Source organism: Somniosus microcephalus, chromosome 1 (genome assembly GCF_052327205.1).
Source record: "Somniosus microcephalus isolate GS21.2 chromosome 1, FLI_Smic_1.0, whole genome shotgun sequence".
Lineage (NCBI taxonomy): Eukaryota > Metazoa > Chordata > Chondrichthyes > Squaliformes > Somniosidae > Somniosus > Somniosus microcephalus.
This window is the reverse complement of record NC_140987.1, coordinates 262,206,223-262,221,252: the sequence shown is the minus strand read 5'-3', so window position 1 is coordinate 262,221,252 and position 15,030 is coordinate 262,206,223. Positions and strand designations below refer to the sequence as shown.

General features: G+C 49.9%; 1 protein-coding gene across 1 annotated transcript in view; it reads left to right on the top strand.

Annotated features, from left to right (window-relative positions):
• The window catches only part of susd1 (sushi domain containing 1), a 296,951-nt gene that overhangs the window by 59,116 nt on the left and 222,805 nt on the right, over window positions 1-15,030 (top strand). The window contains exon 4 of the mRNA XM_085984560.1: window positions 11,319-11,498. Within this exon, the coding sequence (XP_085840686.1) occupies window positions 11,319-11,498 (180 nt within the window). The remainder of the gene's footprint in view (window positions 1-11,318; window positions 11,499-15,030) is intronic.

Sequence of the window (15,030 nt, the reverse complement as noted above, 5' to 3'; positions counted from 1 at the left end):
GTAATGAAATCGACGTTCCAATTGCAGCTACCGCAGAACCGGTAATATTGGAAGCAGATGAACCAAACAACGACATTGATTCTGACTCAACATTGCCAGAAGAACCTGATACTCAAAGAGGCATTATCCAGACAGAATCAGGAAGCCTCCTCAAAGACTGAACTTATAATTGCTTAAACTTAACCAATGTATCTAGCAACAGTAATTGTGATTGTAATTCGTTATCATTAGTTGTTAAATGAATGTTATGTACTGTTTATCTAAAAGGGGAGGAATTGTTGTGTATGTACCTTTAAGAGAATAACTGGTCTCAGACTGCAGTACCGGCAGTGACCACCCCTGTATAAAAGGCGCTAGAGAGCCTCTGTTGGTTAGTTTCGTTTATGCCTTTCACCAGTAAAGATCTCTTTGTTTCTCTCCTGCTAGTCCGTGTCTCAATCATTCACGGACTTAACAGGGGGGAGAGAGAGGGGGAGAGAGAGGGGGAGAGAGAGGGGAGAGAGAGAGGGAGGGGGCGGAGAGAGAGGGGGGAGGGAGGGGGCAGAGAGAGAGGGGGAGGAGGGGCAGAGAGAGAGGGGGGAGGGAGGGGGCAGAGAGAGAGAGGGGAGGGAGGGGGCAGAGAGAGGAGGGAGGAAGGGGGCAGAGAGAGATGGGGGTGAGGGAGGCAGAGAGAGAGGGGGAGGGAGGGGGCAGAGAGAGAGGGGGGAGGGAGGGGGAGGGAGGGGGCAGAGAGAGAGGGGGAGGGAGGGGGCAGAGAGAGAGGGGGGAGGGAGGGGGCAGAGAGAGAGGGGAGGGAGGGGGCAGAGAGAGAGGGGGAGGAAGGGGGCAGAGAGAGATGGTGGGAGTGAGGGGCAGAGAGAGAGGGGGAGGGAGGGGGCAGAGAGAGAGGGGGGAGGGAGGGGCAGAGAGAGAGGGGGAAGAAGAGAGAGAGAGAGGGGAAGGAGAGAGAGAGAGAGGGAAGAGAGGAGAGAATGGGGTGAGAGAGAGAGAGAGGACTGGGGGAGAGAGAGAGAGAGACTGGGGGAGAAGAGAGAGAGACGGGGAGAAGAGAAAGAGAGAGAGATTGGGGGGAAGAGAGGAGAGACTGGGAGTGTGAGAGAGAGAGACTGGAAGTGTGAGAGAGTGAGACACTGGAAGTGTGAGAGAGAGAGAGACTGGGAGTGATGAGAGAGAGAGAGAGATTGGGAGTGAGAGAGAGAGATTGGGAGTGTGAGAGAGAGAAAGATTGGGAGTGTGAGAGAGAGAGGACTGGTGTGTGAGGAGAGAGAGACTGGGAGTGTGAAAGAGAGAGGAGAGAGAGAGACTGGGAGTGTGAGAGAGAGAGAGAGAGTGGGAGTGTGTGTGTGAGAGAGAGAGAGAGAGAGAGAGACTGGGAGTGTGAGAGAGAGAGAGAGAGACTGGGAGTGTGAGAGAGAGAGAGAGAGAGTGGGAGTGTGTGAGAGAGAGAAAGAGTGGGAGTGGCCCTGACAATAAACCCAACAAAACCAAAGTCCTTGTGTTCCAGCAAAGATCCAGACATCAGGGACCCCACTAACTACACATACTTGGGCATAAAAATCAGCTCTACGGGAAATTTTCATCTGGCTGTGAATGAACTGAAAGAGAATCGATAGAGGGGCTTTCTATGCCATTAAAAGATCAATCAAATAGAAATCCCAATTAGCATTGGCTCAAAACTTTTAAATCAGTAATTGAACCAATTGCACTCTATGGCAGTGAGGTGTGGGGGACCGCTAACACAACAAGAATTTGCAAAATGGGACAAACACCCAATTGAGATCCTACATGCAGAATTCTGTAAAAGTATCCTCCGGACTCAAGGAAAACAGTAAACAATGCATGCAGGGCAGAACTAGGCCAATATCCACTAATAATTACTATCCAAAAAAGAGCCACCAAATTTTGGAAACACCTAAAAATGAGCAACCCCCACTGCTATCATTACGAAGCTTGAAATGCCAAGAGAGGACTGTGGTAAACCACGTTCACTATCGTATCACTGTTAGTAGTTAGCACTGTTCACCACTGTTCGTTATAACTGTATCACTGACCACTATTGTATCACGGTACGAGGTCGCCTCTTGCCACACGCCTCTCCGATCGCCGCAGCGGTGGTGTTGCCTTATCCGGTGCTGGTGCCTTATCCGGTGTTGATGCTGGTGTTTGCGTGGTCGGCGAGGGCTCGTGGGGTTCCGGCATGCCGTCTACCTGGACTGAGGTTGGGGGGGGTGGTGGCGGTGTTTCCGGATCGGCTGAGGGTGCGAGGTCTCGTAGGGAGACAGTGTCCTCCCGCCCGTCTGGGTACGCCACGTAGGCGTACTGGGGTTGGCGTGCAGGAGGTTCACCCTCTCGACCAGGGGGTCCGTTTTATGGGTCCTCACGTGTTTCCCGCAGCCAGACGGCCCGGGGCGGTCAGCCAGGTTGGTAGAGTGGTTCCCGTAGTCGACTTCCTGGGAAAACGAACATTCGTTCATGGGGGTGGTGTTAGTGGCCGTGCAAAGTAATGACCGGATGGAGTGCAGCGCTGTCGGGAGCACTTCTTGCCAGCGGAGGTTGGGAGGCCCTTAGACTTTAAGGCTAAGAGGACGCGCTTCCATACCGTCGCGTTCTCTCTTTCCACCTGACCGTTACCTCTGGGGTTGTAGCTGGTGGTCCTGCTTGCTGCAATACCTCTCTCTAGGAGGAATTGCGGAGTTCCTCGCTCATGAAGGAGGAGCCCCGGTCGCTGTGTTATATAGTTCGTGAACCCGAACAAGGCGAAGAGGGCATTCAGGCACTTAATGACCGTGCTACTGGTCATGTCGGGGCAGGGGAAGGCAAAGGGAAACGGGAGTACTCATCAACGATGTTGAGGAAGTACACATTACGGTCAAGAGGACGGGAGGGGCCCTTAAAGTCGATGCTCAGGCGCTCGAAGGGGCGGGTGGCCTTGATCAGGCTTGCTCGGTCCGGCCTATAGAAGTGCGGTTTGCACTCCGCACAGGTCTGGCAGTTCCTGGTCATGTCCTGACCTCCTCGATGGAGTAGGTCAGGTTGCGGGCCTTAATGAAATGGTAGAGTCTGGTGACTCCGGAGTGGCAGAGCTGGTCGTGGAGGGTCTGAAGCCTATCGATATGCGCGCTGGCGCATGTCATTCGTGAAAGGGCATCAGGGGATTCGTTCAGCTTGCCTGGCCGGTACAAGATCTCATAATCGTAGGTGGAGAGCTCGATTCTCCATCTCAAAATCTTGTCATTCTTGATTTTGCCCTTCAGCTTGTTATTAAACATGAAAGCCACCGAACGCTGGTCGGTGAGGAGGGTAAATCGTTTGCCTGCCAGGTAGTGCCTCCAGCGCCGTACTGCCTCCACGATCGCCTGGGCCTCTTTCTCGACCGACGAATGTCGGATCTCGGGGCCCTGTAGGGTCCTTGAGAAGAAGGCCACTGGCCTCCCCTCCTGGTTTAGGGTGGCGGCTAAGGCGAAGTCGGATGCGTCGCTCTCCACCTGAAAGGGGATGGACTCGTCCACTGCGTGCATCGTGGCCTTGGCTATGTCTCCCTTAATGAGGGAGAAGGCCGCGCACGCCTCCTCCGTGAGGGGGAAGGAAGTGGCTTTCAGGAGGGGTCTGGCTTTGTCCGCGTAATTGGGTACCCATTGGGCATAGTAGGCGAAAAGCCCCAGGGTTCTCCTAAGTGCTTTAGGGCAGTGGGGGAGGGGTAGCTCCATGAGGGGGCGCATTCTTTCTGGGTCGGGGCCGATGATTCCGTTCTCCACTACGCAGCCGAGGATGGCAAGGCGCGTGGTGTTAAACACGCATTTCTCCTTATTGTAGGTGAGGTTCAGCCGTTGGGCCGTACGGAGGAATTTCTCCAGATTCGCGTCATGTTCCTGCCGGTCGCGGCCGCAGATAGTGACGTTATCTAGGTAGGGGAATGTAGCCTGCAGTTCGTTCTGGTCAACCATCTGGTCCATCTCCCTTTGGAAGACCGAGACCCCATTAGTGACACCGAAGGGGACCCTAAGGAAGTGGTATAGGCGCCCATTCGCCTCGAAGGCGGTATACTGGCGGTCCTCAGGGTGGATAGGGAGTTGGTGGTAGGCCGACTTCAGGTCGATGGTCGAGAATACTTTATACTGTGCAATCTGATTGACCATGTCAGATATGCGGGGGAGGGGGTATGCGTCCAGCTGGGTATATCTGTTTATGGTCTGGCTGTAGTCGATGACCAGGCGGTTTTTATCGCCGGTCTTTACGACTACGACCTGAGCACGCCAGGGGCTGCTGCTCCCCTCGATAATGCCCTCTTTCAGGAGGCGCCGCACCTCAGAGCTAATGAAGGCTCTGTCCCCGGCGCTATACCGCCTGCTTTTGGTAGCGACGGGTTTGCAGTCAGGGGTAAGGTTAGCAAACAGAGAGGGTGGCGGGACCTTGAGGGTGGAGAGGCTGCAGGTGTTACGCGGTGGGCGGTTTAACGTTTGCTGGTTGTTGACTGTGAGTGGGGGGAGGGGTCCACCGTATGCTAGGGTTACGCTTTGGAGGTGGGATTGGAAGTCCAGCCCTAGTAGGACGGCAGCGCAGAGATGGGGGAGGACGAGGAGTTTAAAGTTTTTATACTCCGTGCCCTTAACCGACAGGGTCACGACACAGTAGCCGCTGATGTCCGTGGCGTGGGACCTCGATGCCATCGAGATTCGGCTGCGCGTTGGTAGGACAGAGAGGGAGTAGTGGCTCACCGTGTCTGGGTGGATGAAGCTCTCCGTGCTTCCGCTGTCGAACAGGCAGGTCGTGGCGTGGCCGTTCACTTTGATGTCCATCATTGACTTGGACAGATGGTGCGGGCGGGCTTGGTCCAGGGTGACGGAAGCTAGTGTGTAGCTGAGCGAGTCGTTGTCATCTGCGGGCGAGGCGGTCGGGCGTGGTGAGTAAAATGGCGTCTCCCACGAGGTAGGGCCCCATGAGGCACTATTGGGGTCGGTTGCCTTAATCAAAGATGGCCGCCCCCATGACTCATGTGTGGGGATGCTGGCCTCAGTTGCCCTAAACGAAGATGGCCGCCCCCATAGTTCGCATGCGGCACTGCTGGCCTCTGAGGATCCGCTCCTGCAGGCCTTGGAGAAGTGGCCTTTCTTCAGGCAGGTTTTGCATATGGAGTTCTTGGCTGGGCAGCGCGACCTCGGGTGCTTCGCCTGGCCACAAAAAAAACAGCCGGCGGCCCGATCGCGGATGCCCGATGTCGGGGCCGGTGCCGGGGGTGGCGGGGCCGGTCGGGTCCGGGACGCCGACGCAGAGGTAGGTCCCGGGGGCGGCGCTGGGAAGGGTGCTGTGGTAGGGGTCGGGCCCGAGTCCCAGGGTCGCGAGCAGTACCTGGTGAATGCTTCCTGATCTTGGTGGGCCACTTCCAGGGAGATAGTGAGGGCTTCAGCTTTTTCCATGCTGAGGTCTTTAGCTTCCAGCAGTCTTTGCCGTGAGTACTCGGACCGTAGGCCTTTCAGGAATGCGTCGCGGATATTATCTTCAGTATTTTCGGCTGCCGACACCGATTTAAAGTCACAGTTCCTGGCGAGTGCATATAGCGCCTGTGAGAATTCGGCTACTGATTCTCCTGGCTGTTGCGGCCGTGATCTTAGGAGGTGCCTAGCGTACATGTAGTTTACCGGGGTCCGGTACTTCTGTTTTAGCAGGTTGATGGCGGTCTCGTAGGTAGTCATGTCCTCGATGAGAGTGTATACTCTCGGGCTCAGTTGTGCCTGCAGGACACTTAGTTTGGATGCCTGAGGGACGCTGGATTCTCTCAGGTATGATTCGAAGCAGACCAGCCAGTGTTTAAAGTCTGCGGCTGAGTTTGCTGCTCGTGGGTTCAGGTCCAGGTACGGCGGTCTGAGGGCTCGCAGCCAAGCTGGCTGGTGTGGCTGTGCTCCTGGGAGCTGCGCTGGTGGCTCCTCCGCCGGTTGTGACTCGTTGTCGGACATCATTAAATTTAGTCAATAAAATTGATATACCTATCAATTCCTCCAATAAAAGGTGAAGAGTTACGAAGGTGACTAAAGGTTTTTATTGACTAAATAACAGAGCCCACTCTCGTGGGTGATCCGATCCAAGCAGGAGGAATACCAGCCAGTCGCTCACCTTTATACCTGGCCTGGTGGGTGGAGCCAAGGCGGAGTCGGCAGTGGTCATCCCAGGTATAAAGGTGAGCGACTGGCTGGTATTCCTCCTGCTTGGATCGGATCACCCACGAGAGTGGGCTCTGTTATTTAGTCAATAAAAACCTTTAGTCACCTTCGTAACTCTTCGCCTTTTATTGGAGGAATTGATAGGTATATCAAGGACCATAAAGAAGAATACCCTCAGTCAACTAGTCCTGGGACTAAGTGAAGCAACCACTAACACTACTAACAATAACCAGCCCCAGGACAGTGACATCGTAGCACAGATAATTCGACCCAACACAATTGTCACTAAGCAAAAGGAAAAATACCTGTCATATTGGGCAGAAACAACAAAAACCCAAAATAAACTCAATTGCTACTTGGCCCTAAACAGACAATACAACATGGCTGAATACCTGACCATGGTAAAGGATAGCAAACTGAGAAAAACCTTGACAAGGTACAGACTTAGTGAACATAGCCTGGCGATCGAAAAAGGCAGACACAGACAGACCCGGCTGCCAAGAGAGGACAGGATATGCTCTCACTGCAGTCAGGGAGTGGTGGAGACAGAGTAGCATTTCCTCACAGCTTGTGGAAAATATCAGGGCATCAGGGAGAATTTCTACCAAAAATTCTCACAAATATGCCCTGAATTCAGAAATTTGAATGATGAGCAAAAACTCCCATACCTACTAGGGGAACAGAGAAACTGTATAACCTTAGTGGCACACTATGTTACAGCTTGCCATAAACAGAGGGACAACCAGTAAACCTAAGAAAAGAGTATATACAAATTATACGAATGTATATTTATACACTCAGGGTTATATCTGTTTATACACTGTATGAATAGATCTGCGTTTATGTGTTCAACCATAAATGTTTTTCGATGCTTTGGCAACATAAGATGTACCTTATCATTCCAATAAAGCGATTTGAATTTAATTGAATTGAATTGAGAGAGAGAGAGAGTGGGAGTGTGTGTAAGAGAGAGAGAGAGAGAGAGAGTGGGAGTGTGTGTGAGAGGGAGAGAGAGAGAGAGAGTGGGAGTGTGTGAGAGAGAGAGACTGGGAGTGTGTGAGAGAGAGACTGGGAGTGTGAGAGAGAGAGAGACTGGGAGTGTGAGAGAGAGAGTCTGGGAGTGAGAGAGAGAGAGAGTCTGGGAGTGAGAGAGAGAGACTGGGAGTGTGAGAGAGAGAGTCTGGGAGTGAGAGAGAGAGAGAGAGACTGGGAGTGTGTGAGAGAGAGAGAGAGAGACTGGGAGTGAGAGAGAGAGAGCGCGTGAGAGAGAGAGAGAGACTGGGAGTGTGAGAGAGAGAGAGACTGGGAGTGTGAGAGAGAGTGTGAGAGAGAGTGTGAGAGAGAGAGAGAGAGAGAGAGACTGGGAGTGTGTGAGAGAGAGAGATTGGGAGTGTGAGAGAGAGAGAGATTGGGAGTGAGAGAGAGAGAGAGAGAGAGAGACTGGGAGTGTGAGAGAGAGAGAGATTGGGAGTGTGAGAGAGAGAGATTGGGAGTGTGAGAGAGAGAGAGATTGGGAGTGTGAGAGAGATTGGGAGTGTGAGAGAGAGAGACTGGGAGTGTGAGAGAGAGAGAGATTGGGAGTGTGAGAGAGAGAGAGAGATTGGGAGTGTGTGAGAGAGAGAGACTGGGAGTGAGAGAGAGAGATTGGGAGTGTGAGAGAGAGAGATTGGGAGTGTGAGAGAGAGATTGGGAGTGAGAGAGAGAGATTGGGAGTGTGAGAGAGAGAGATTGGGAGTGTGAGAGAGAGAGATTGGGAGTGTGAGAGAGAGAGAGAGATTGGGAGTGTAAGAGAGAGAGAGATTGGGAGTGTGAGAGAGAGACTGGGAGTGTGTGAGAGAGAGAGACTGGGAGTGTGTGAGAGAGAGAGACTGGGAGTGTGAGAGAGAGAGAGATTGGGAGTGAGAGAGAGAGATTGGGAGTGTGAGAGAGAGAGATTGGGAGTGTGAGAGAGAGAGAGATTGGGAGTGTGAGAGAGAGAGAGATTGGGAGTGTGAGAGAGAGAGATTGGGAGTGTGAGAGAGAGAGAGATTGGGAGTGTGAGAGAGAGAGAGAGATTGGGAGTGTGAGAGAGAGAGAGACTGGGAGTGTGAGAGAGAGAGAGACTGGGAGTGAGAGAGAGAGAGAGATTGGGAGTGTGAGAGAGAGAGAGATTGGGAGTGTGAGAGAGAGAGAGACTGGGAGTGTGAGAGAGAGAGAGAGACTGGGAGTGTGAGAGAGAGAGATTGGGAGTGTGAGAGAGAGAGATTGGGAGCGTGAGAGAGAGAGATTGGGAGTGTGAGAGTGAGAGATTGGGAGTGTGACAGAGAGAGATTGGGAGTGTGAGAGAGAGAGAGATTGAGAGTGTGAGAGAGATTGGGAGTGTGAGAGAGAGAGATTGGGAGTGTGAGAGAGAGAGAGATTGGGAGTGTGAGAGAGAGAGCGAGATTGGGAGTGAGAGAGAGAGAGAGATTGGGAGTGTGAGAGAGAGAGAGATTGGGAGTGTGAGAGAGAGAGCGAGATTGGGAGTGTGAGAGAGAGAGAGAGATTGGGAGCGTGAGAGAGAGAGATTGGGAGTGTGAGAGAGAGAGATTGGGAGTGTGAGAGAGAGAGATTGGGAGTGAGAGAGAGAGAGATTGGGAGTGTGAGAGAGAGAGAGATTGGGAGTGTGAGAGAGAGAGAGAGATTGGGAGTGTGAGAGAGAGAGATTGGGAGTGAGAGAGAGAGAGATTGGGAATGTGAGAGAGAGACTGCGCCGCCGCGGCTGCTCACCTGATGGCTTTGGGTCGGGCTCTGGGGCGGGGCTGTTGACGCCGCGGGGAGGTTTTGTGCGCGGCAGCTCCCGGCACGGCCCGCCGCGGCCGGTAACCTGGTGGCTTTGGGTCGGGCTCTGGGGCGGGGCTGTTGACGCCGCGGGGAAGTTTTGTTCGCGGCGGCTCCCGGCACAGCCTGCAACTCAAGGCCCAGGCTTCCTGGGCTGCTAGGCCGCGCCCGGCGCTGGCACAGCTGCTCGAAATGGCCGTCAAAGTAGGCGAGCCTCCGGGCGAAGGGCAGGGGATCACTTCATTTCCTACTGTTGCTAAATACAATTTAAAACTCAAATAAATTGTTATTTTCCTTAGTTCCCTAACACACAGAAAGTGTGGGAAAAAAATCGTGAAGAATCAAGATGGCGGCCACTCACCTCGGTTCAGAATGATAAGGCCCGCCCACACATGCACCGATTGGTCGACCGTCAGGTCACTGAACTGTAGGATTGGTCAATCGTCAAGTCACTCAACACTCAACTGTAGGATGGCCCGCCCGCACGCAGACAGACAGAAGAGGTCTTATATAGATATATATATACATATGAGTTGGTGCAGAGTTAGGTTCTTGTTATATTGTCTGTACTCTGTCCAGGGCTTCAGCTGAAGTCATAAGCCATGAAGGAATGCCATTTCAGCCCATAGACTTCTTATACTCAAAAAGGAAAAGTTTGCAGGGCGATGGGGAAAGAGAAGGGGGGAGTGAGATTAATTGGGTAGCTCTTTCAAAGAGAAGGCACAGGCAAGATGGGCCGAATGGCCTCCTTCTGTGCTGCCTGATTGAATGAATCAAGAAATCAATAGACGTGTTGCTGCATGTCCATACTCCTACAAGAATTTTTTTTATATGTACAAAAGTATTTATCTTTTTGCTCTATTCAGCAATAGCGTCAGTTAGTAATTTCCCTGATGGTGGGCACCCAGGATTGTATAACGTGAATCAAGTTACAGAGACATTGGCCTAGAAATTCATTGATGCCGCGATCAATTTACTGGCTTAAAATGGACGCCTAGGCATCCAATGTGGCGGGCGACGTGCCATATATGGCTCCCGATAGTCCCTTCCTATCGACACTTCCTGATTTCCCTCAATTCTACCTCCTTCCCGATTGCCTAGCTCCTGATCACCCTACTCTCTCCCAATTGCCCCCTCCTCACTCCTAACTATCTCCCTCCCAACCGCCTTCCTTACAACCGCACCCTCCCTCTCAATTGCCCCTTCACTCACACCCAACCGACTCCCTCCCAATCACCTCCCAATTGCCCCCTCCTGATTACCCCCTCCCTCCTGATCGTCCCCTCTCGATTGCTCACTCCCTCCCTCCCAAACATCCCCCTCCCTCCTGATCGCCTTCCTCCCGATCGCCCCCTCCCTCCTGATCGCCTTCCTCCCGATTGCCCCCTCTCTCCCTCCTGATCACCTTCCTCCCGATTGCCCCCTCTCTCCCTCCTGATCACCTTCCTCCTGATTACCCCCTTCCTCCCGATTGCCCCCTCTCTCCCTCCTGATCACCTTCCTCCCGATTACCCCCTTCCTCCCGATCGCCTCCCTCCCGATCGCCTTCCTCCCGATCGCCTTCCTCCCGATCGCCTCCCTCCTGATCGCCTTCCTCCCGATCGCCTCCCTACTGATCGCCTTCCTCCTAATTGCCCCCTCTCTCCCTCCCAAACGTCCCCCTCCCTCCCGATCGCCTTCCTCCTGATTGCCCCCTCTCTCCCTCCTGATCACCTTCCTGCCGATTACCCCCTTCCTCCCGATCGCCTCCCTCCTGATCGCCTTCCTCCTGATTGCCCCCTCTCTCCCTCCCAAATGTCCCCCTCCCTCCCGATCGCCTTCCTCCTGATTGCCCCCTCTCTCCCTCCTGATCACCTTCCTCCCGATTACCCCCTTCCTCCCGATCGTCTCCCTCCTGATCGCATTCCTCCTGATTGCCCCCTCTCTCCCTCCCAAACGTCCCCCTCCCTCCCGATTGCCCCCTCCATTACTCCCAACCGTCCTCCTCCCTCCTGATCGCCTCTTACCCATCTCCCCCGCAGGTCTTATCAAAAGGTCGCTGCTGAGGTGCCCAACTTTGTCCTTGTGGAATTGGAGAGCTGCTACTCGACACCTGATTGGCGTCTGCAGCTCGGTAGCAATACCATGATCAGGCCCCAGGCCCACTTTCAGGTAAGACTCGTGCCTCTGGCTTCTGGCAAACGCCGCCGATTTCAGGCTCAGAAACAGGCCGAAACAAGTTTACACCCTATTCTATCACATGACTTAACTTTAATACATACGGCCTTATTTCGACAAATGTTTCAGGGAAATAACATATCCTGTACATAATATAGATAATCAACAAAAAGTATTCTACAATAACTTGGGTTTGTCTCTCCTCAGCTGTTGACTGTGGATCACCTCCAGTTTTACTGAACACAGTGCGATATCCACCAGCTAACACAACCTACGGAAGTACAGTCGTGAACCAGTGCCTGGTGGGCTATGCGCGTGTGAGAGGAAACGCCACATCAGTCTGCTCTGCCCAGGGACGGTGGGAAGGAGCAAACCTGGAATGTGAAGGTCAGTGCTCCAGAATGTTTCTAAATCTGAGTTAAACTAAGACTACATGTAAATAAAGTCCCCATTGAACTACCTGCACCACCCCTGTCCCAGGAGTGACTCTGACTTTGTCATTTCCTTTCACTTGTGTCACACTGACATGAATGTTTGTCAAGTTTTGTGACACTAGTGTGAGAGGAATCCAGATCTTCACACTGTGTAGATACCGGTGAAATAATATAAAATAAAATCTGAAACTTTGATTTCCATACCACACCTGTACAGTTCAGATATCCTGTTATGGATTTGGTAGATGAGAAATTTGGACCCAGCAAACTGAAATCTGAACCCAGTTTTATTGCAGTGGTCTTCCCTGTGGGGTGGAAGTATATCGGTCATGATGCTGGTTGGCAGAGTTTGGTAGGTGTTGTTCTACCCAGATAGATTATACCACTTCAAGCCTCTAGTATGCTCATTGCAACAAAACAAAATGCCTGTTCTCCCAGGGGGTGGCTACAAGTCGAGAAGAGTTTTCACCAAGAGCTCAATATGGATGAAGTTCGATATATGAACATATTTAAGTTTATACACCAACTGTTTGCCTACATTACAACAGTGACCATACTTCAAAAAGTCCTTCATTGGCTGGTGATCGGAGGTTGTGAAAGGTGCGATATAAATCCAAGTCCTTTCTTTTTATTTATTATTTGTTTTTTCTTTCTATCTTTCTATCTATCTATCTGTCTATCTATCTATCTATCTATCTATCTATCTGTCTGACTATCTATCTATCTATCTCTTTCTATCTGTCTGTCTAACTATCTCTTGTTCTATCTGTCTGACAACTATCTATCTATCTATCTATCTATCTATCTATCTATCTCTTTCTATCTGTCTGTCTATCAACTCTTGTTCTATCTGTCTGACAACTATCTGTCTATCTATCTATCTATCTATCTCTTTCTATCTGTCTATCTATCTCTATCTATCTATCTATCTGTCTATCTATCTATCTATCTATCTATCTCTTTCTATCTGTCTGTCTATCTATCTACCTATCTATCTATCTATCTATCTGTCTGTCTATCTCTTTTTATCTATCTATCTATCTATCTATCTATCTATCTATCTATCTATCTATCTATCTATCTGTCTGTCTATCTATCTATCTATCTATCTATCTATATATCTATCAATTCAATTCAATTCAATTCAATTCAATTCAATTCAAATCGCTTTATTGGCATGACAAGTTACATCTTATGTTGCCAAAGCATCGGAAAACATTCATGTTTGTTCACAAAAATACAGATCTATCCATACAGTGTATAAACAGATATATCCCTGAGTGTATAAATATACTTTCATATAATTTATATATACTCTTTTCTTATATTTAGTGGTTGTCCCTCTGTTTATGGCAAGCTGTAACATAGTGTGCCGCTAGTGTTACGCAATTTCTCTCTTCCCCTAGTAGGTATGGGAGTTTTTGGTCGTCATTCAAATTTCTGAATTCCGGGCATATTTTTGTGAATTTTGGGTAGAAATTCTCCCTTATGCCCTGATATTTTCTACAAGCTGTGAGGAAGTGCATCTCTGTCTCCACCACTCCCTGACTGCAGTGAGAGCATATCCTGTCCTCTCTTGGTAGCCGGGTTTGCCTGTGTCTACCTTTTTCGATCGCCAGGCTATGTTCACTAAGTCTGTACATTGTCAAGGTTTTTCTCAGTTTGCTATACTTTACCATGGTCAGGTAATCAGCTATGTTGTATTGTCTGTTTAGGGCCAAGTAGCAATTGAGTTTGCTTTGGGTTTTTGTTGTTTCTGCCCAATATGACAGATATTTTTCCTTTTGCTTAGCGACGATTGTGTTGGGTCGAATTCTTTGTGTTACGCTGTCACTGTCCTGGGGCTGGTTATTGTTAGTAGTGTTAGTAGTTACTTCACTGAGTCCCAGGACTAGTTGACTGAGGGTATTCTTCTTTATGGTCCTCTCTTGGCATTTCAGGGCTTCGTAATGATAGCATTGGGGGTTGTTCATTTCTAGGTGTTTCCAAAATTTGGTGGCTCTTTTTTGGATAGTGATTACTAATGGATATTGGCCTAGTTCTGCCCTGCATGCATTGTTTACGGTTTTCCTTTGAGTCCGGAGGATACTTTTACAGAATTCTGCATGTAGGATCTCAATTGGGTGTTTGTCCCATTTTGCAAATTCTTGTTGTGTTAGCGGTCCCCACACCTCACTGCCATAGAGTGCAATTGGTTCAATTACTGATTTGAACATTTTGAGCCAAATGCTAATTGGGATTTCTATTTGGATTGATTTTTTAATGGCATAGAAAGCCCTTCTTGCTTTCTCTTTCAATTCATTCACAGCCAGTTTGAAATTTCCCGTAGAACTGATTTTTAAGCCCAAGTATGTGTAGTTAGTGGTTTGTTCAATTTTGGTTTTTCCTAGTGTGAAATTTATTTTGGGTCCCTGATGTCTGGATCTTTGCTGGAACACAAGGACTTTGGTTTTTTGGGGATTTATTGTCAGGGCCCAAGTCTGGCAGTACGACTCCAGCAGATCCAGGTTCTGCTGTAGACCCTCCTTAGTTGGTGACAGCAGAACCAGGTCGTCTGCATAGAGGAGGAATTTAACGTGGGATTCATATAGGGTGAGGCCGGGTGCTGTAGATTGTTCAAGTAGTTTTGCCAATTCATTTATGTAAATATTAAAGAGTGTCGGTGAGATTGGCGAGCCCTGCGTCACCCCGCGCCCCTGTGGGAAGTATTTTGTTTGTTTGTCTCCAATTTTAACTGCACATTTGTTGTTTGTATACATTGATTGAATTACATCATATGTTTTTCCCCCTACCCCGCTTTCGATAAGTTTCAGGAATAAACCGTCATGCCAGATGGAGTCGAAAGCCTTCTGGAAATCTATAAAGCATGCGTAGATTTTGCTTTTGTTTTGATGAACGTGTTTGTCAATTAGGGTCTGTAGGGTGAAGATATGATCTGATGTTTTATAGTTTGGCAGGAATCCAATTTGGCTTTTACTCAAGACATTGTGCTCCTCAAGGAAGTTTATAAGTCTTTTGTTTATGATGCTACAGAATACCTTCCCCAGGTTACTGTTTACACAGATGCCTCGATAGTTATTTGGGTCGACTTTGTCCCCACTTTTGTATATGGGCGTTATGAGTCCTTTGTTCCAGATATCAGGGAAGTAACTGACACTCAGAACCAAGTTGAAGAGTTTTAGGATAGCCAGTTTCATTTTATCGTCTGTGTGTTTAATCATCTCGCTTAGTATGCCGTCTGCCCCGCAAGCTTTTCCTGGTCGCAGGTCCTTGAGTTTTTCAAAAAGTTCTTTTTCTGTTATTATGGAGTCTAGCGGGTTTTGGTTATCTTTTATGGCCATTTCGAGCTTTTCCAGTTTTTTGCATATTTGGTGTTGCTCTGGCCTTAGTGTGTTTTTCTGGTATAATTTTTCAAAGTGGTTTTCCCATGTGTCTCCATTTTGAATGGCCAATTCGTCGTGTTGTTTTTTGTGTAATGTATTCCA